This window comes from Thermobia domestica, chromosome 16 (genome assembly GCF_964235325.1).
Source record: "Thermobia domestica chromosome 16, izTheDome1.hap1.1, whole genome shotgun sequence".
Taxonomy (NCBI): domain Eukaryota; kingdom Metazoa; phylum Arthropoda; class Insecta; order Zygentoma; family Lepismatidae; genus Thermobia; species Thermobia domestica.
Window position 1 is genome coordinate 126551507 of NC_137469.1, and position 21743 is coordinate 126573249.

The 21743-nt window shown below is 35.8% G+C and overlaps 1 protein-coding gene across 3 annotated transcripts in view; it reads left to right on the forward strand.

The window, feature by feature from the left end:
* The window catches only part of LOC145673401 (uncharacterized), a 288550-nt gene that overhangs the window by 143634 nt on the left and 123173 nt on the right, over positions 1 to 21743 (forward strand). For all 3 annotated transcript variants that reach the window (XM_081743064.1, XM_081743065.1, XM_081743066.1), the window contains one exon: positions 13037 to 13201. In XM_081743064.1, the coding sequence (XP_081599190.1) occupies positions 13037 to 13201 (165 nt within the window). The remainder of the gene's footprint in view (positions 1 to 13036; positions 13202 to 21743) is intronic.

Consider the following 21743-nt stretch of genomic DNA (forward strand, 5'->3'; position numbering starts at 1 on the left):
TAGACTTAGCAGTAAGATCAGAAACAATTGTAATTGGCTCCAGTGTTCAAGTTTTAGACGGAAAGCAATACAACCGTGCTGTAATACTCCACGAATGCGTCAACGAAGCCTTAATGAGAATAACTTGGAATGAGTTCTTGGATCATGTTGAAGCCGAAAATATTCAGCTTCCTTTTACAGTTAGATTTAGTGGAGTTATTGTTGGGCTCGATTCGAGCTCATACGGAAGGTTGTTGTTTACCCTACCTTTCGTGTTTAGAAGAAATGTTCCCATGGTGTTTTCTTTAGATAAAATGAACTGTGCAAGGTACTTATCAATTCAATTGGCTGAATTATCCTAATTGGAACATACAAATCTTTCTATTTTTGAGTTCTACATACGTATCTGTAGAATTTTCTGTCCAGCTTAAATCAAAGAATCCATTTGCACGAATTCCAGTTGATCAGGCTTTAGAGGAGACAGTAAATAAAGACATAGACAGCAGGTGGGACAAAAGAATTCAGTCTAAAGATTGGAACAGTCAGTAAATACTATTCAAGAACTTGAGAAGATGCGAAATTTTGTGGAAATCATTCCAGACAAGAAATACCAGTATTCGAATCTTCAGAAGTCTCGTATTTCTAAAGACGAAGAACAAGTCTCGTCCTTAGTTAAGCTTCTGTAAAATGAGTGGACCAACTCTTTCGACAAAAATCCCTTAATATTATGCACATTTCAAAGGCTTGGAAGCGCAGATAGAAGTTCAAAATGATTTAATATTGACAAGAGATAAAAGGTAAATAGCTTATCAAGACTTCAAACATGATTGTGTAGAAAAGAATAAATGGTTCTTTGACTATTAAAAAAATCAGTTGCAAACTTTCAAAAACAACCAGAGGTTAGGCGTAAAACAATAACAGAAATAATTTTAAAGACAGAAACATTTCGGGAATATGATTTTGTTAGCAGAAAATCGTAACCTAAACATAGAGGAAGTTTTCAGTCATTCTTTGGGTTCTATGCCATTGAGTCTAGCGAATCCTAATAGTACTTTAAGGAAAATTAATAAAGACACACTGGCGAACTTTTTTGAAGTAATGGTAATAGAGGTCCGGGCGGATACCAGATTTTGATCCTTGACCTTTAGGCCCGGCCGAAACTAGTATGTTGCTATGCTGGAAGAAGGTAGTATGTCTTGGACGGTTACTGGCTGTAGAAACAAGGTGAAACATGCTTTTTCGTCTTCTTCTTCTTCTCATCGTGTATTGGGTAGTTATTTTGGACCATCCCGCCCCTCATGCGAAGAGTGTAAGTGTCCATGGAAGCGGGTGCCCTTTGATCGAATTGGTATTAGTTGCTAAGGTGAATCTCGTATTTCATGATTTCTTTTTGAAAACGTGGGATGGGAATTCGTATTTGCAGGTGCCCCCATAAACATTGAACAGGTAAATGTCCATGGGAACAGATTTTGGTACCAGACTATGAAATTTGTCCTTTGATCAAATTGGTCTTAGTTGCTAAGGTTAGCTGCCTGTATAAACAAGATGAAACATGTAATTTTGGACTCCGCCCCATTGTTGACTACGAGATGAGACTGAGAAGCTTCCACGCGAAAATGGGTTCCACGCGAAAGTTATTATTGACGAACTGATGATGATGCTTAGATTCATCGATGTTGATCTTAGTTGCTAAGGGGAATATAGCATTTCATTCAAAGTCGCTTTTATAGCAAGCATCGAATCAGGTGATGTCATGTTTATTGAAGATATAGGATGAAAAATCGTATACTCAAGTCGAATATTTGAAGACGTAATTGGAAGTTTTTTTTTTGTTTCAAGTTACTTTATGACGTATATTTTCGATTTTGAATATGTAGAACTGAAATGGATGAGAAATTACCAATGTGAGGGAATGACTTCCGAAATGTTGCGTTTTGTGTGTGTGTAGGTGTGTGTGTGGGTGTGATTGAATGCATCGAGAATCGAACCAGGACCCATGTTATTTATACTGAAGAAAAGAAATCAACAAAAAGTTCTATGATGAGAGCTGCTAAGATCTATCAATTAATATGAATATTTGCCTTTGATTGACGTAGTACACAATTCGAATCTGGGTAAGTCACTTTTCATTTTACGTTAGTGAAGTTAAATTTGTCAGAAGGAGAGAATCGTACATTTGGTTTCGCTTGTCTAGGACTATTTGAACTCTGAAGTGGAAAATGCATTTATAAAATCTCTTGGACGGAACAAACTGACTTAACTAAGGATCAAACCAAAGACTCACACAACAAAGATAAGCTAATTTTAGGTCTGGATTCCAATTCAAAAAACTGGAAGACCCGGGTTCGATTCCTGGCGGGAGCTCATGTGGTTCGGATTCCACGTTAATCAGTAGGTTCACGTTTCATATAGCCTCGCTGGTGAAAGAGACGCTAAACTAAAATCAACTCAACTCAACCAATTCAGAAAAAGAAGTTTATCATTTCGTTGAATTGTTTTATAAGTCTCGTCTCGTTTTATTTGCTCAGTTGTAGTGTGTTCACATTTGCTATTACAAAAAAAAAAAAAAAAGAAAGAAAAAAAAACTAATTCTATTCTCTTCTCTTTGTATTAGTGGATTCCTCATCAGGAAAAAAAGAAGTTTCTAGTTATGGCTAAAGATTGTTTTAAATCTTCAAGTTCATTTGAAATTATATTTTCGACTGAGTGCCACCCCACCGAAATCAAACTCATGATTTTAGGGTCGATACCCTTTGGCAGCTCATATTCGTTAAATTGGAAGTTTGTTTCCCTATCAGTACCGATGTTATAAAAGAGAGAGAGAGAGAGATGGTTCCCGAACCATCATAACGTCTTCAGATTTCCAACGTTCTCTTACCGTGAATCACAAGTAGAGCGAAAGAGGGAGGGAGACGTGTTTTCCGAAAATCCACGTACATGTTGGCACTTATCGTGAACAGGAAACGAACTATAGGTATCTTCTTGTTGATGATTAACATAAGGGTGTGCTCTCCCACCGAGAATCGAACCAGGACCCGGGACTACAGAAATAAAAATACAAGCCAAAACAATAAAGAAATGTCAGTTTAGAGATGTGTTAATGGGTGTGTGTGTGTGTGTATAATCGAACAAAGTGGTATTATAACGTAAAAAAAGAAATCGGGAATCGGGCTTAGGACTGTATGTATGTCTGACAATCGCGCTAACCACTAGAACATCAAATGTTTAGCAGTAATCGAAACCCAGGACCGTGTTCATAAGGCACACGTGCTAACCATTAGAGCGGCAGGGAAAGAGTATGTTACAAGAAGTGATAAGGGTCGTCACTACAAAACAGTCTTCATAACATTACGAGCTCACACACACATACATATATGCTGCAATTCAGTGCGGAGAGAGAGAATCAAATCAAGGTTGATTGCATATCATGTTTGAGTTTGAGAGGCTATGAAATAACAGACCATCTTACGTTAACTCATTTAATGTACTTGAATAAAAGAATAGTGAATCGTTGAGAGAAAAAATGTATTTGGTATTTGGCTTCCTCTGAAATATTTTTTGTGAAGTTTGATTTCGTTGTGAGATGCGCTGATTCATAGAGAAAAAAGTAAGAAGAACCGTCATGAGAATGGGAAAGTTAAGTTATCGCTTAGATACAGCTTCGGCTTACGTACAGTGATAGCATAATCTGAGAATTTTTTAACGAAGCTTACACTTCAGAATGGCATTGAATTGCAGTGTTCGCTGAAAGGTAGAATATAGATACACTTATCAGGTAATGTGTGTGGACAAGTAAATGAGTCAGTGCTATAACATTCCTACAGATGTAGGACTATATGAGATAGGGTTCAATTTACTATGGAAGCTCATGTGCTTGCTGAGAAACTTGTTTTCGTTACCTTCGATGATTCTTTTTTGTTCGTGTGTTTATGTGAATATCTTATTTTGATGAGCACCTTTTGATTTTGTTTACGTTTTAAGTTCTTTTGTAATTCGCAAATTAGGACGCCTCTTCAAGGATGTACAGAATGTTTTGAGATTGTGTCCTGTAAAAGTGGTTAGATTGAAAATCTTTTCACGCATGTCAAATTTCGTAAGTTGGCTTTGTCAGATATGAGAGTGCTTCGTGAGCCCGGGACCAAGATGATGAGACAGTTCTAATCTTTGTTTTTAATTAACCATCAAACTTTATTTCCTATCTAATAACTACCGAGAATGAAGGGTGTAACATAATCTCTGAAGCACATTATTCGAAGTGACTAACATGATGTTTTCATCAGAGGTTGGCAGTGGTTATTGTTTTGAATAGGTATATTATAGTATTTGTTTTCTTATAGATATATATCAGGGCATACATGTGTGTATTCTCAACTAGTGAGTTTGCATTCTCTCACGTGCCGAAACAAATGCAATTTTCTTTATGGGTGCTCCGATTGTAAATTTTCGTCGTAGATTTGGTTAGTAACATAAAGTTAATAAAATCAAAATAGCAAAGAATACATATACGTAATATTTTGGATTGTTTTGAGGAACAAATTACAGTAGTACCTGTCTTAAACGTCCTACGGTTAGTGTACTTTCGTTCACCGTCCTAGTACATATAGAGAATCGAAGAAATTGAAGATTATAATTCGTATTTTTCAATAATGTAGTTGCTATCTAAATTTGGAGAGGTTCTGTTTAGGCATAGGTCTGACGAGTTATTTAAGACAGAAACTTGATTCCGACATAACTGTACCCTAACAACACAATTACATAGCAGGCATATGCCTATGATGTTCCCTCAGGTACATGGGAATGTGTCCAGTATGTGCCTTATATACTTCTGACAAGGGACATCACCCAATTGTCCGGCTTCGATTTCAATGAATTTTTTTGTGCTGATAGAGGACATGTATGTATTATTTGTTATAACAGAAATTTTTGCCATGGTGCATGTTTTCTATTTTTCTATATTTTTTTAAGAGTTGTGATGTGGTTATTAGAGATTACTGCAGAAGTCCCTTACTACCCTTTGTAAACGGAGTGTTAATGATAAAACAACCATGTAGATACAGATAAGGCCTAGGGGGAAGTCGTATGGTAGGTATGGCCTTGACGGCAGCCATCTTGAAATCCGCCATTTTGAATTAAGGTCAAGTTTTTGAAATCGGAATAGGATAATATGGTACATAATTTCGGGCTAGAATTTAATCAGAAAGACAATGGTGAAGTTAGTTTTAAGATACGCCTATTTGGGAAAAAAAGTTATAGGCATGTTAATTGTTTATACTTACTATGTGGTGTAAGTCCCTTACCTCCGCTTCTAACCTGGGTATTAATGATAATAAGTGGATAAAAGCTTCGGTAATACATATTACGTCTAGAGGGAAGTGATACGGAAGGGTATCCTTGACGCATATTGAAATCCGCCATTTTGAATTAAAGTGAAGTTTTCAAAAACAAAAATCATAACATGTAACACCTCATTTTAATAGTAAATTTTCCCAAAAAGCCAATAGTATGCTTATTTTTGTTCTATAGTTCACTAGTATGAATTTAGAACTGCTTCTAATGTGCACCAAACGTCCATTATTCGATCTTTCAAATTGGCAACACTCCTAATTTTCACCACATGTTTTAAGATTCCAACTGTCACTTCGCAATTCTTGCCATGGCTCACGTTTTCTAAATTTATTACATCTTTTAAGAGTTGCGATTTGTCAGTTCGTGAATAGTGTTTGGATAAGCATCCAGCAATCTGTCTAAATTTTGAAGACTTGCAATATAATTCTTTATTTTAAACCAGAATACATGATGAACGTATGGACCTACGTGACGTAAAGAAATACAAATGAAATTAAAACAAATCGGTAATATACGAACACAAAATTATCAAGAAATGTAGCCTACAGGTTGCGCAAACGTCAAACAATAAAATATTTTTTTAATAAATACAACTTTAAAGGAACAACAGCAATGATAGAAAATATCAAAGAGGCATAATATGACTGTTCCCAACACACTGTCTGTACCATCAACATAGTGTGAAAACAGGTAGCTTGTTTATAAAGAGGTGTAACTTAATTGAGTTCCCGATCAATACTGATTATAAATCTTACAAACTGAACCATCGACAACAATCATTAGAAAACGAATGAATTTTTGTCTGACTAGTTAAAAAAATGCCATAGGAAATGAACCAATATACAATAAAGAAATAAATATAAAACAAAACAAAAGACCATTGATTTACACAACAATCATATTTCGTTTTCTTTTCTGAAGTGAACTTTCATTTGATTTCTCGTCTCATCTACTATCCATTACAAGCTGCGTCTTCGGTATTACCTGAATGCGAAGTTGGAGTTCTTTCGTTGTGCAATGATTCATGTCAGTAAACGAGATTTTGAAAGGCAGGTATAGGAAATAAATAATTACATGGCAAGTCTTCAAAATTCAGAAAGATTGCTGGATGCTTATCCCAACACTATTCATGAACTGACAAATCGCAACTCTTAAAAAAAATGTAATAAATTCAGAAAGCATGAGCCATAGCAACAACTGCAAAGTGCCAGTTGGAATCTTAAAACATGTGGTGAACATTAGGAGTGTTGCCAATTTGAAAGATCGAATAACGGACGTTTGGTGCACATTAGAACAGTCCTAAATTCATACTAGTGAACTATAGAACAAAAATAAGCATACTATTGGCTTTTTGGGAAAATTTTCTATTAAAATGAGGTGTTACATGTTATGATTTTCGTTTTTCAAAACTTAACTTTAATTCAAAATGGCGGATTTCAATATGACTGCCGTCAAGGATACCCTTACCGTATCACTTCCCTCTAGACGTAATATGTATTACCGAAGCTTTTATCCACTTATTATCATTAATACCCAGGTTAGAAGCGGAGGTAAGGGACTTACGCCACATAGTAAGTATAAACAATTAACATGCCTATAACTTTTTTTCCAAATAGGCGTATCTTAAAACTAACTTCACCATTGTCTTCCTGATTAAATTCTAGCCCGAAATTATGTACCATATTATCCTATTCCGATTTCAAGAACTTGACCTTAATTCAAAATGGCGGATTTCAAGATAGCTGCCCTCAAGGTCATACCTACCATACGACTTCCCCCTAGGCCTTACCTGTATCTACAAGGCTGTTTTCTCATTAACATTCCGTTTACAAAGGGTAGTAAGGGACTTCTGCAGTAATCTCTAATAACCACATCACGACTCTTAAAACATATAGAAAAATAGAAAACATGCACCATGGCAAAAATTTCTGTCATAACAAATAATACATACATGTCCTCTATCAGCACAAAAAATTTCATTGAAATCGGAGCCGGACAATTGGGTGATGTCCCTTGTGAGAAAGAAATCACATGGATGGCAAGTGATAGTCACAGCCTATTTCCACCCCTAGGCACATGCCTGACATGTACACTCATGTCCAAAATTATTGTCGCATGTCTATAAATATGTTGTTCTAGGAATATAATTTGATAACGAATTCACCAGGTATTTTTTATAATATTAGTGCGTGTATAGTCGGCAAAGACGTGTGTGGCAAATTTCATGTCAAAAGAGCAGTAAATAAGAACAATAAAACAAAAATAAAATTTTCTTGTCCATTTGGCAACATTTTATTTTACTCATTATAATTTCCGTTTTTATAATTCTTTAGCTATGAAATTTACCACAAATATATATTTCCCGATTATACATGTAGTATCAGTATTAAAAGCACCCTGCAAAATCATTATCAAATTATATTCTTACAAGAAAACAGTTATAGATATGCGACAATAATTTTGGACATGAGTGTACCTGGGGAACGTGTGTAGTATGTTCTAGGTATATTCCCCATATCGTAAGCGTTAATGAACCACAAAATTACTCCCCCAAAATATGTTAAATCGCCTATATGCGTAATGTGTTTACATTAAGGTAAGTCTAGACAACACTTTAAACAAGTAAAAAAAATGGAACTACCCTAGGGGGGCGCGAACTACCAACCTTTGGGTTAGTAGCTGCGTGCTCTTCCGACTTGGTCACAGAGGCGATGAAGAGAACGTCGCTTATAGAGAAAAATTACTTAAGGTCTTTTGCATTCGGCTAATCAGAGTGCTCCTTTAACCGTTCTCGTACAGCCAGTAGCCATCCAAGAGCATACTACCTTATTCCAGCATAGCAACATACTAGTTTAGGCCGGTTTAGGCCGGGACTAAAGGTCAAAGGTAAAAATCTGCTATCGCCCGGACCTCTACAATGGTTTCACCTACTGGCCGTCTGCAAGGTAAATCTGCAACAATTATTGAAGCAATTAGCTTACACTAGTTAACAAAGGTTTTGTTACATAAAAGGAAATACCTGTTCTTAAAGGAACTTTTTGCGCTGAATTCGAATATGCACTCAGTTTTTCTCCATCACGTACGATTTTCCCGTAACAGAGGGATTTTCGGGAAAATCCCTCAAACATTTCCCTTTTCGTTTATTTTACACCCCAAGATCTTGTCCTCTTGCATATACTAACATAGAAATTATACCTAAGTATACTTTGATTCATATTTAACAAACCCTCCAAGTTTCGTAATAATCGCTTTATTCTTTCTAGATAAATAAATATGTTTGTATGTATATTGTGTGTACTGTTTATTGCACCTTATAGTAATGCTTTCAGATCTCTTAAGTTGAGGTAAAACGTTTTGCTTTATTACCACAAACACATATATAAAATATAATACAATATAATTTACAAGTGTGACAATTTACAATAAACAATAATACAAATGTACCAAAAGGTCATGAAAAGACAATCAAAACTATCACAATATATGAAACTTCCATTGGGTTACAAAAACGTACACTACTTCCTTCTTTTGTAAGAAATGTTGCATTCTCTAACAAGACCCCAACAATAGTCCCCCATCATTGAAGGATCCCATCGTCCCTGGTACCTTTTCTCCATTGCCATTATATCTTGGTGGAATCTTTCCCCCTGTTCGTCGCTGAGAGCACCTAGGTTAGCAGGAAAGAAGCTGAGGTGGGAGTGCAAAAAGTGGATTTTTAAAGACATCCTACAACCCAGCTCTTTGTATTTCTGTATCATGTCCTGTACGATTTCTGTGTAACTCTCAGCTTTGTTATTGCCCAGAAAGTTGCGCACAACACACTTAAATGCTGTCCAGGCAGCTAGCTCAGCACTGTTTAACTTGCTGTCAAAGCTATCATCAAGCATTAATTTCCTAATTTGGGGACCAATAAACACTCCCGCTGAAATCTTAGCATCTCTCAGGTTAGGGAACTTATCTCGCAAATACTTGAAACCTTCACCAGATGTGTCCATGGCTTTGACAAAGTTTTTCATAAGTCCTAACTTGATATGAAGTGGCGGTAGTAATATCTTATTAGGATCTACCAAAGGAGCGTATTTGACGTTGCATTCTCCAGGTACGTAATTCACTCTAGGTTCCCATTCCTTCACTTCATAATGTTTGTCATCAGCTCGGCTATACCATAAACATAAAAAACATTGGTACTTCGTGTAACCGCACTGCAGTCCTAATAAAATACCAACTACCTTGAGATCACAACATATTTGCCAACAATGGTCCTTGTAATTTATAAGATTTAGCAAAGTTGACATGGTGTCATAGGATTCCAAAATCTTCACTGAGTGCGCAAGTGGTATAGGAGGTTTTTTATTTCCATTATGTAAAAGGACAGCTTTAAGGCTGACCTTTGACGCGTCGATAAATAACCTCCATTCTTCTGGAACGTAAGGAATTCCTAGCTCCGCCATCAACCCATTTATATCCGTACATACGCACACATTATCTTGCATTGAGAAATAGCTTGAAAATTGAACATGCCTTTTCCTGTATACTGATATGTTCGTTTCTGCATCCAATAAGTTCCACTGCTGGAGCCTTGATCACAGAAGTTCCGCCTCTTGTTTTGTCAGGTGCAAATCACGGACTAGGTCATTAAGTTAACATTGCCGGATGAAATGTGGCTCGCGAACACAGTCAGGGATGAACGTTGGATCCTTGGATGTACATGTTGATGTCGATGGTTCATCAAGGTCATTATCATCATCAGTCTTTTGGCCATATCTCTTCCCAGTTGGTAGGGGGCTCGGGAAGTGGAAGTTCATCCCCGTGTGGAATATGTCTAATTGCGGATTTAACGTTGGGATAACTTATTGTGTATTTGCTTTTTTTAGAATGTCCCTTAACTACTGTGAGACAAAAATAACAATCATCCAGATGGTTGGTGGGTTCTCTCCACACCATTGGTACAGCAAATTTCATGAACCTCCGTTTCCCTTTGGCCCATGCAAGTAAAGTGACGTAGCACGACGCACAAATTATGTTTGATAACATAACATAACATTTGATAACAAATATTGATAACCATTTCATGAACAAAACGAAAAAACTTGGAGAATTGTATATATATGTATTAAGATATACATGTACTGTACGTTTAAAAAAATATACGTTGGAAGTACATTCTATTTTTATTCACGTTTCTAATTTACAGAGAGCAATACAAGTGTGTTGTTGACTATTGTAAATATTCATTTTTATGTCTGTGTTTGTAGTAATAAAGCAAATCGTTTTTACCCCAACTCAGGAGATCTGAAAGCATTACTATCAGGTGCAATAAACAGTGCACACAGTATACATACAAATATATTTATTTCTCTAGAAAGAACAAAGCGATTTTTACGAAACTTTTAGGGTTTATTAAATATAAATCAAGGTATACTTAGGTATAATTTCTATGTTACTATATGTAAGGGGACAGGAGCTAGGGGAATAAAATATCTGAAAAAGGGAAATTTTTGAGGGAATTTCCCGAAAATCCCTCTGTTACGGAAAAACTGTACGTGATGGAGAGAAACCGAGTGCATATTCGAATTCAGCGCAAAAAGTTCCTTTAAGATCAATTGATTTTTCTCATGTAACAAACAAAAAGTTTAAATTTGTTAACTAGTGTTATTCATAAGTTACATGGAAAAAAATGTACTTCATGTTACATGGACATATATATATATATATATCACAATTTGTATTTACCTTGACACATAGACTTTCTGTAGTGCATTTAAATTTAAACTCTATTTTATTAGAAATATAAATAATATTAATATCCACTAATATCCTTTCCCACCCCTATCCATCTTTTCATTTCTATAAGCAACATAATTATGACATGAATTCGCGACTATGAACATAACTATGCAGCCAACTTTCCGTCACTATTATTACACCATACATAGCATTGGAACTATTAACATAAAATTCGTTTAATTTTGTGTTTAGTACCCTTACGTTTTTGTAATATATTAATGTATTACTATTATTTTTGCCACCAGTATGTATTACGAATCTCGTGTCTGAGAATTTGGCGATTTACAATTTTAAAACATCATCCATTGTCTTTAATATTACAATATCTCTATTAGTATATCTTTTCTTTAATTTTACCACTCCAGTATTATCAACCCAAGCTAACACATAACCCTTTCTTTTCTTTTCTTACTCTCCTCGCTTGTCCAAAAATGTTCCTTCTATAGTTAGTGATACTATAATTGATATAGATTGTTTACATAATGTTTAAACCCAAATGGGTTGTATTTAAATTTCGCTTCACTTTACGCCTTTGTACAACCTTTTCCTTATCCGTTCTTCTAACAAACTTAACAATAATACCTCTGTCTTTCAAATTTGGTATCCTTTTCATTCTATCACAAATGTCAATTTGTTCCTCCCTGAGTTACAGACATTCCTAACAGTTTCAAATGTATTTTCATTCTGGTTTCCAGGTACCCCGTAAATTTCAATAGAATTACGTCTATTGTATTAATCAATCTCTTCTAATTGCAAACGGTATTCAGCTAATTTCTTGTTTAATATTGCATTTTCACTCTCTAAATTCGTAACTTTTTCAACACGAATTCAACTTTTCAGATTTTTTTTATTAAGTCTGTGTTTTCATCTAACTTCTCATGTGAAACGTTAAGCGATTTTCCTGGTCACGTTCAGTTTCTCTATTCTATTTTCCTAAATTTCTTCTTTTAACTCAGTCAGTACTTTGAGCATTATATCGACCGTAATTAAATCTTCGGATATAGTTTCTCGTGACAAACTCTTACGTCTTAACTTCGAGCAATTGTTACATCGCCATTTTTGATTCTCCGACTTCATATACGTCACTTCATCCTCTTTCAAGTCACTGAACACACTGTATTTTTGGCAAATCCTGAAGAGTAACCAATTTATTGCACTCTAAACAATCAGTCACGATTATTTACTGTTATTACTTAGATTATTCTTCTATCTGAACTGGCAACTATGAAAATTCTCGTGTTATAGTAATTTTCGTAAAATGTAATATGCACTTTTGTATATATAAAAAAGCTTAGACTCGGTTAAAAGATGCACAAGAACTAATCGAATTATTTACTAATCTTATTTCGCGAAATTTCGATGTGAGCTTAGGGAAAATGAGTAAACAATCAAATTCATGTGTGGTTTTACGCTAAGGTAACTTAGTATAGTAATTTCCGTAAAATATACCTATTACTTTTTTGTATGTAAAAAGCTTAAAAATTGAAAGTGCGCTACAACTGTGCTCAAGCCGACACAATTTATAATACTTCGATATCAGTGTCTTCATTTACACGATAATCTCTATAACATTTCTAATTTTCTTCATTAACATTATAGTTTCCTATTTTTGGTTGTTATATAATAGCATTTATCCTTTTAAAGTTTTAGAAGCTCTCTTGTTACTCTATTGTTCGCGTACGCGCCTTCGAATCGATTCCTGCTGAAACGTTATGTGTTTCAGATTCCCTTAATCATTAAAACAAGGCCTTATATATTCCCAGTACTGAGGGAGACGCTAATCTCTACATTAAGTAACCAGCCTATCAAGATTTCTTATGCACTTTCAGATTGTATCACACGAACAGTAGTAATAGAAAGAATGTAGGTTCATCATTTTACTTGTTTAAATAAACTATGAACAAACAATTTTGTTTTTGATTAGGTGAATCTTTGTACGAAGCGACATATCCTGCAACTTGGGCCAATGGAGAACCAAATCATAAAGAGGAAGCTTGTGGCAGTATGAATAAGGACGCATTGCTTAACGATATATATTGCACTCATCGAAGGTATTACATATGTGAGAAGAAATTAAACATTCCCAAAGGTAAGATGTAATCATGAATCATGAAAATAAATAAAATTTTTAAATAGTCGTGAAACATAATGAAGAAAAATTTAAAGAATATGAAATTATTGTAGAGTTTACAGAGATTAATATGGTTTCTATTAGTTGTAAAGTTTGACTTTTCTGTATTATCCTTCTCCAGAAGTTGTGGTGGATAGCACAATAATGTCTGGAGGAACAAACTCAACGTCCGATTATTGTTACACTATCTGCTTTCTTTCTTACATTCTAATATAGAAGAGCTAAACAAAAGGTCGATTATTGGTTCACTTAGAGGTCTGCACAGGCCGGAATATTTTGCCCTGTCCCGTGAGGCCCGACTCGATTCCGAAATATGTTTTAGCATTTAGGCCCGAGTCCGGCCCGAGCTCGTGTGAGGATCAAATGAGTCCGAATTACAGAAACTTAATAATTAACGCAAAATTGTATTTTTACATACAGCAATGTTGTACGTACCGCTTGTATTTGCACCAATAAGAGGTTTAATTTTGCAGTTGTGGTTTACAAGTTCTTCAAAAAGAATGATCCAATAAATATCGTTGTATAATACATTTACAAAGTTAGGCCCGAAAAGGCACGAGAAATATGGTTGTATATTTAAAAATTAGCCCTAGCCCGGCCCGGGCCCGAAGTGATATATGATTTGTAGGCACGAGTCCGGTCCACGGGCCAGGTCGGGCTTAATCGCGCGTGCTCGGCCCGAGCCCGTGCAGACCTCTCGTTCAACTACGTGGGGTATACAGCGGTACCTATGTGGTTCAAGACACAATTTTAAGGTGGATCACCACCCGGAAGTAAGTACATATTTTTGCTCATTCCCTTTGCTGCGCAATGAAACTTTATATATTATAAATATTGTACTATAAGATAAAGTTATGTTTCAGCTACAACACAAGACATTGATTCATTTGAGTGTGTCTTCTGATTTCGAAAAAGGTAGCAAATAAAATAAAATATTTGATTCGTTTTACAATGAGCACAGAAGATGGCACTTACTATTAGATCTTACTAGAAGTGCTCAGTTTTATGAAATGTTTATTTGAATGTGTAAAGCATTTTAAAATAACGATCTTATTACGAAATAGATATATTGTTCGAACGTTTCTCGTGTTATTTCACATTTTATTTAAATATTAATTTACTTTTAAGGAAATAGACGTTGAGAAGACACTTGCGCAGAACGCCATAATGCGTTGTTGCCAAATTTATACGTTTAATTTCTGGATTCTAGCGTTGCAATTCGAGAAGCGGAACTTAGCTGTGAATTGCTGTAAGGGTCGAAAATTAATTTCTCCAGTAAGTATCCAAGGAGAATTCCATGATTACTTCTTTTATTATCTGGCACCAGTAAACACGCGACACTACCTGGCAACGCCGCATTATTCAAGCAGCGTTTAGCGTATCATCTAGAACATCTAGTTATCCACCTTACACCTTAACTTTATTTAGTAGTGCATGAACATTTATTTGCATCAACTTTTACAGATTTATTGGGTAAGTGGTCTTTTGAAATGAAATGAAAACGTTCAGTTTAACGCTCTACGATTATGCCCTTGTGGCTAAGGGAGACGCTTGATTAAAGCAACTGAATGATGAATTGGTGGAATGAGATTGTGGGAGGAAACGGAAGTATCCTAAGAAAATCAACGAACACGATGTTGCCCACCACAAACTTACTTGGCCGGGAATCGAACCAGGAACCCCACGCACCAGAGGTAAGCACTCTTCCACTGAGCTACCCTTCCTTCCAAGTCGTCTTTGAAATTTAAATTTTGAATTTCATATTGCTGTAGACTGTCTATTTTAAATTCATACAACAAGGTACACGCGGTTTCTCAATCAATAAACTGATCATATTAATAGTATGATGTAAGGCAAAAAACTGATCAACAGAAATAAATTAAGAACAAACACAATTGACCACAAATTTATTTTTTGCTTGTGTCTGGAAAATTTAAAATTTAAAATTTATTGAAAGAAAGAAGAACAATTACAATACACGTACTGTAAATCACAATAGTACGTTGGAAATCCCAAATGTACGTAAGTATACGCATACAAAATTATAGAAACGGCTTATGAACTATAAAGTAACAGTATAATATTACGAGAATGGTATTCACAGAATACAAAAGAAAAGAAATGAAAAAAAAAAACATAGAAAATTAGATTACTTAACGGAAATAGGCTAAGTCCAAATTTCCTCTATTAAGATTGTGTAGTTCATCCCTGTCTAAAGGAAATTGAACTTCCACATTTTCTAACCTAAAAGGTTACAAATATCCGGAATTTAAGAACCCCCATCTTCAGGTTCTATACAGTAACTTGCCATACATTAATACCAACATTTGTATTCCGTAAAGAGAAATGCTCTCTAAATTGATGTTGTGTGTGAGTCAGTTCCTGAAAGTCAGCTGGACAATAATTTGTGCTGGACGTTATTTTCGTGATACTATTCCGATTTGTTCATTTGTCATACTTTCTGAAATTAAATTTTTATAAAATGTCACAATACCCTCGTCTTTTATCTATGCCGATAATTTATTAACATTTTTTGCTATATAATAAATCTAAGATTGAGTGTAGAATAATTTTCGTTTCCAAAACAGCTACAAACATTTAATACTGAACCATAATTTACAATCTTTATATATACATATCACTTGCAGTCTGGAAAAGAGTACTGTCGGATAAGACCAATAGAACATCTAAGCCGAGAGGAAGAAGGAGACAAAAAAGATTGAGAACGGCCAACATTAGTGTCAAATGCATAGTGTTAGGGGTTCGATGCCTTTTAAGCCTTCCAGTGAGGATAAGATCCCCTTGCACAGCTTGGCAGAGGGGAAGGGGAGGATATATATAAGAATTATCGAAAACGGCCGATATTAATGTCGAATCTGTACTTTTGGGGGTCGTTGAGATGAATAGTAACACTTCCAATTCCGTTTCAAATCAAATTCAGCCCGGATTAGTACTCCTAGAGAGGGATGTTGACATATAAAATCATTGGGAATGACCAATATTAGTGTCGAGTCCATAGTTACCATTTAGCTCCAAGGTCACCTCCCAGTTGTGGCAAGATCTTCCTAGTTCTTTTATTGGGAGGGGATGGGAAGACATAAAATTATCGAAAACGATGGATATAAGTGTCGAATCCATAGTTTTCGGGGTCGCTTAGATGAATAGTGACGTTCCTGATGTCATATAAGTTCACGTTCAGCCCTAATTAGCACATAGGGGGATCAAATGGTAACATGTAAAAATATCGAAAACGACCGATATTAGTGTCGAATAGCTAGTTTCAGCGTCGGTAAGTTAATTGGTGGCAATCCTGGTGCCGTTTAAATCTAAGTCCATACCTATCGGCAAAATTGTGTAGATGAAATATAAGATGTCACAAAATAGAACAATGCTCTATTACGAATTTTTACGAGAATATTAGCCCAACAGATTGAAGAACCATGCTCGAATCAACATCTGTAAAAGTTAGTGACATGACCCGGTGCTTAGAACCCGCAGGACAGTAATATTGCTCAGACGTTTTGAAGCATTCTGGATTGAAATGAAGAAGAGGATCACCAACTATGGACAGAAGAAGGAGTTGTCAGGGATTTACAGTGGATTTTTTGAGTAGGCGGAATATAATTCGGTTATGTATGTAGGAGAAGTAGGAAAGGATAAAACTCAGTTAAGTTTTACCTATCAACATCGAACTTGTCAGCAGCCAGGTGTTAGTATCACTGTTTGTATGTTACAGTGAACTGACGTTTCAGCTAGCTTAGGGCAAAATCATAGCGATTCACTAGCAACAAGATAAATGAAGAAGTACGAAACAATAGAAAAGCAAAATACAGCTCAGCTTGTTTTTATATCGCCTCTTAGTAATGTAGGTTCATCTGCTGAAGGTAGAATGTTAGGGGTTAGTGCAGGATAGGTTAAAGATGACGATATTCAACAAATCACGTCATAAGTCTACGACGAAAAACACTTTCTACATTCGACTACTGAGGATCAGCCTAGTCAACTAAGAAAAAAGATACTTAAAGTCCCTGCAACTACAGCTAGACCAGAAAATTCGCCTCTCAGAGAAGGAGCTGTAGTACTGAAGATGAACGTTCACAGCATTCAGCCAGTGAGGAAGAAAAGTACGGAAGGCAAGTACCTGCAGCATTAATAGAAGAAACCAATCACAAAAACAGTCAGGATTTAACTATAAAGACAGAAGATTATTAGATCAAGCCCTGCATCTAGTAATCAGTTGAATTCGAAATTGGCCAAACCCAGAGATTCCAATAGTAGCACGGATCATTCATGGTCTTCCCCGCCAGCAGATGATAAGGAAATTAAAAGTACTACAATTCAACTTGAGAATTTTTGTGTTTATCCTAATTTTGAAATTTCTTTTTTATGCAAGTAAAAATGAATTGATAGAGAACGTTCTGAACACGTTTGAGCTAATAAGTCGTCTGTATGGTTAGAGTGAGGACCTAGAGACGAGATATTTTCTGGCTTGTGTCAAAGATCCGCCTTCTGACTGGTTTTCCTTAGACATATCTAACGTACCTAATGTAACGTATGAAGAAATAAAATCTAAAAAACATTTTGCTCTATCCAATATGGAATACCCGGTTTGTGTAAACTACTCTCTATCGTGAAAACAAATAAACTAATTGGCTGTTCTGCATTGTGGGTAGTCATGACGAAGGATCTAACGAAGGTTGTATGCATTCGATGAGCATTGTGAGTTCCTGTAAAGGATTTTTTTAAACAGGTGAGTATTTCTCTTAAGGTATTTCTCTACTCAGCTTTGAGAAAAAAAAAAAACGTAGACACTTTCTGCAAAACATACCTATAATTTTGCAGGACAACGCTTAGACGCTTAGACAACAGGGTCGGTTGTGACTGATTTGTGCGATCGATGGATGTAGGGAGGGAAGGATAGTATAGGACAGAATCAATTACAAAAACAGTTTGTCGTTATGTATTACAATTTTTGTCATACAGAGAAAACGTTGAAATCGGAAATGGATAATTTCAACCACTTCCGATTGGAATAAGAGGTTAATGGAAGTAATGGAACCTGTTCTTGTGACTTGAATCGATTGCAAAAATTCGCTTCTCAGTTATGCAGCATGCTCCTAACGACATTAATACTCGTCTAGTGCGCCTGAACTAGCTATTACGAAGGATCCTGTAGTGAGTGGCTTCTCCAAGGAGCTCCCGATGTTAGAACTTACTATGAGTGATAGTCGTGAAACTGACGCTAAAATGAATATTTCCCACGGTTCTTCCAGCGAAATACTCCAACCTTCTCAGAGTGGATTTCTCAGTTACTATATTAAGATTGATATACCGTCCAATATAGAAGAATTCATCCCAAGGGGAAACGTGAGGACTCTGGTAAATACACTACGAGACTGTCCAGAGATTGTGAGAATTCCGAATTAACGACACCAACTAACACTGCTTTTCCTGATTATTCCCCGCAATTAGCTTTACCCTTGTCAGAAGACAATTTAACTGGTGAACAAGCTTAGCATGAAAGCAAGTATAAAGCACCCAGTGTTGACACTAGTGAAATTCCTAAGATTACGATTACGCTAGCACCAGCACAAGTTAATCTCCTAATCCCGATTATCACAAGAAAAGTATAGGAAGCTAATAACAGTGTTTGATAAATGTTTTAATTCATTGTCATTCCAACACTTTCCGGAAAGAAAAATACTGCATGTCCGTTGGGCAACTCAAATAGACCCATATGTAGAACAAGCACTAAAGGAGAACATGCAGACACCGTATATGAAAACGGCCGTAGTATTAGGAGTTATTTGAAGCAGAACATTAGAAACAGATTAAGACCATCTTATTAAAACCTCCCTGAAACACTACATACTTAAAATCGATTCGCTGTCAAATTTTATATTCTGAAAAGCGAAAAATTATTAAAATAGAAACTGGTTAAATTTTAATTATGACTATCTACGAGGGACCTGGTAATTACATTTTTGAATATTGGTGTTTGATCTGTCTATGAGTTTCTTTACAAAGTACATTATTTTAGATTCGTGCCCTCTATAATGAGGATGCTTTGGGACTTTGCAAAGCATTCATTCATAAAGCATTCATTCATAAAGCATTCATTAGATATGTTGAATAATCATTTCAACGTTTTCGTCAAAATTCATACGGGCCCACGCGATATTTAGACTAGACACCAGATTGACGCACTGGGTATGATCAACGGAGAGACAACGTATGAATAAGCCAAATAACACAATTGTTACGATTGGAACATCTTGTAAAGTTATGGAGTATATTGAGTAAATGCACGGATGCTTGAGTAAGTTTCTTTTAATTCTTTATCTCCCATTCAATTTACAAGGTGATACAGCATTACAATTGCATAGAACTGATACAAACCCAAATTTTAAAACATATTTTCATTACCGTAAAGAGTTAACTCACAATATAATGTGCACATTTAATTACAATAAATAGTCTATCGATTGAAGTCAGGCATGTAGTTTTTACGTAACACGTTGTAGATTGCATAAACCAATACGAGTTGATGTTCAGAACAGAAATCGATGTAAAATACTAAGTCCACAGGGTAGTGAATTACTTGAATATACAATAAAACTTTTGTAGCAAATTAAAAAATAAAAGCCTTCTAGTTTCTCACTTACAGTATTTGAAGAAAAGATACATCCATGGTGGAGCGAGATAGTAATATTTCTTCGGAACAATTATCAATACTGCCACTTTCCGTACCGGAAACGCCACTTTGGAAAGAGGCAATCCTCCTCAATGATGAAAACAGCCACTCACCGGTTCAGAAGCGGTCGGTGCAAACCATCCTTCCAGTTCTTGTAACTCACACTACAAGCCCCTGAAGACGGTCAATAGACCGTCTTTTATTTCAAGCAAATCCTGCAGGGGTGAAAACACGTGCCCGACTCCACGGGCCAATGTGGTACAACTAGTATAGTTGGGTGCCTACTCACGCTTGGATACGAGGTGAAAATTGAGCAAGTAGGTCTTGCTGTGCGCGAAGTCTTAAATGAGCTGACGGCATTGCGCTGCTATTGAAGACAGAAGTAAAGTGAAATATTGTAAGATATGCGTACTAGTTAAGAACTCATCTTTCCTTATACTCGTCCTGAACTTGTACAGGTTGCTTTATCCTTTGTCCTCGCTCTGGGGAAAGACAATTCCTTTCCAGTTAGCAATGGTCCTTTTGCGTCACTGTAATTATTCGCATAGGTTAATGTAACATAACAAACAGACATATTCCAATGTCATTAAATATTTACAACTAAGATTTTTGTTCTAGAACTTCATGACTGATGTAATTTAATGCAGATTAAATTGTACAATATATGTAAGAATAATTAAAGATGACCATAATTTTTAATATTCGTTATTATTTTCTTTTTGGTATTTACCACGAATAACGCAATTACCTAAAATGAAAATTGAACTGAAGTGAAATGAAATCTTTTAGTTTTACGCGCCACGGTAATGGCGGCTAGGCTAAAGGAGATAGTGATGGTGAGTAATAAATGAAATGGTAGAACGAAGAGAGAGGGAGGAGACGGGGGAACCCCGAAAAAACCCACGAACACGGTGTTTGTTCACCATAAAGTTCACTTGGCGCGAGCTTGGATCAAACCAAGGGCACTCATACACCATACGTGAATGCTGTCCTACTGAGCCTGAGCCACCACGGTCCTCCAAAAAGGAAAAGGAATATTCATACTCATCTCTAGGCATTAGGCTAGATACCGTATGTTCAAGAAACTCCAGAAACATAGGTACTACATAGGGGATTGGACGCACATGTCTCTATTTATAAGCAAATCATATTTCGTACTTTAGAAAGGGAAATGATAGTAACTGCCAATAAACTTAACAATTTAGAAGTGGACGGTATCTCTAGATTTTAACATACATTATTTCTGCAAATCACTGTGGTGACCGCAACTTTCCGTATAGCAAACGACTTGGTTGCAAGACAGAAAGCTTGCTTCGGTACTCTATACCTCATGTAACAATACTCATGGATCATTGCCGTTATTTTCAGTCCAATATGGTTAAATACCTTTCCTTCAGACTTTATACTTCTGTTATAACATAACAACCTCTTAGTACATGATATTACGAAGAAATGTTTTCGCCATAGAGCATCATTTTGACACTGCAACTTTGATTTCTGAATATGCAAATATTCCCGCTCAATTATTTGTTGCTTCAGTGAACCACCACAAATACGCCTCATTGTCTCATCCTTCCTTCTTATCTGGCTCTTATGCTTGTTAAATAAAATTTTCTAACAAATCTGTACGGATTTCAATTTGCCTTAAATTGGCCTTAAAAGAGATTCTTGTGCACAGTATGACCTTTCTGCCACCTAACTCAGGGCATAAGGACGTTTCTACATTCAATATTATTACTTTTATATTAGTAATAATTACTTTTTTATGGTGCTCATGCAATTTTTCATTTTCCTGCCTTAGTTTGT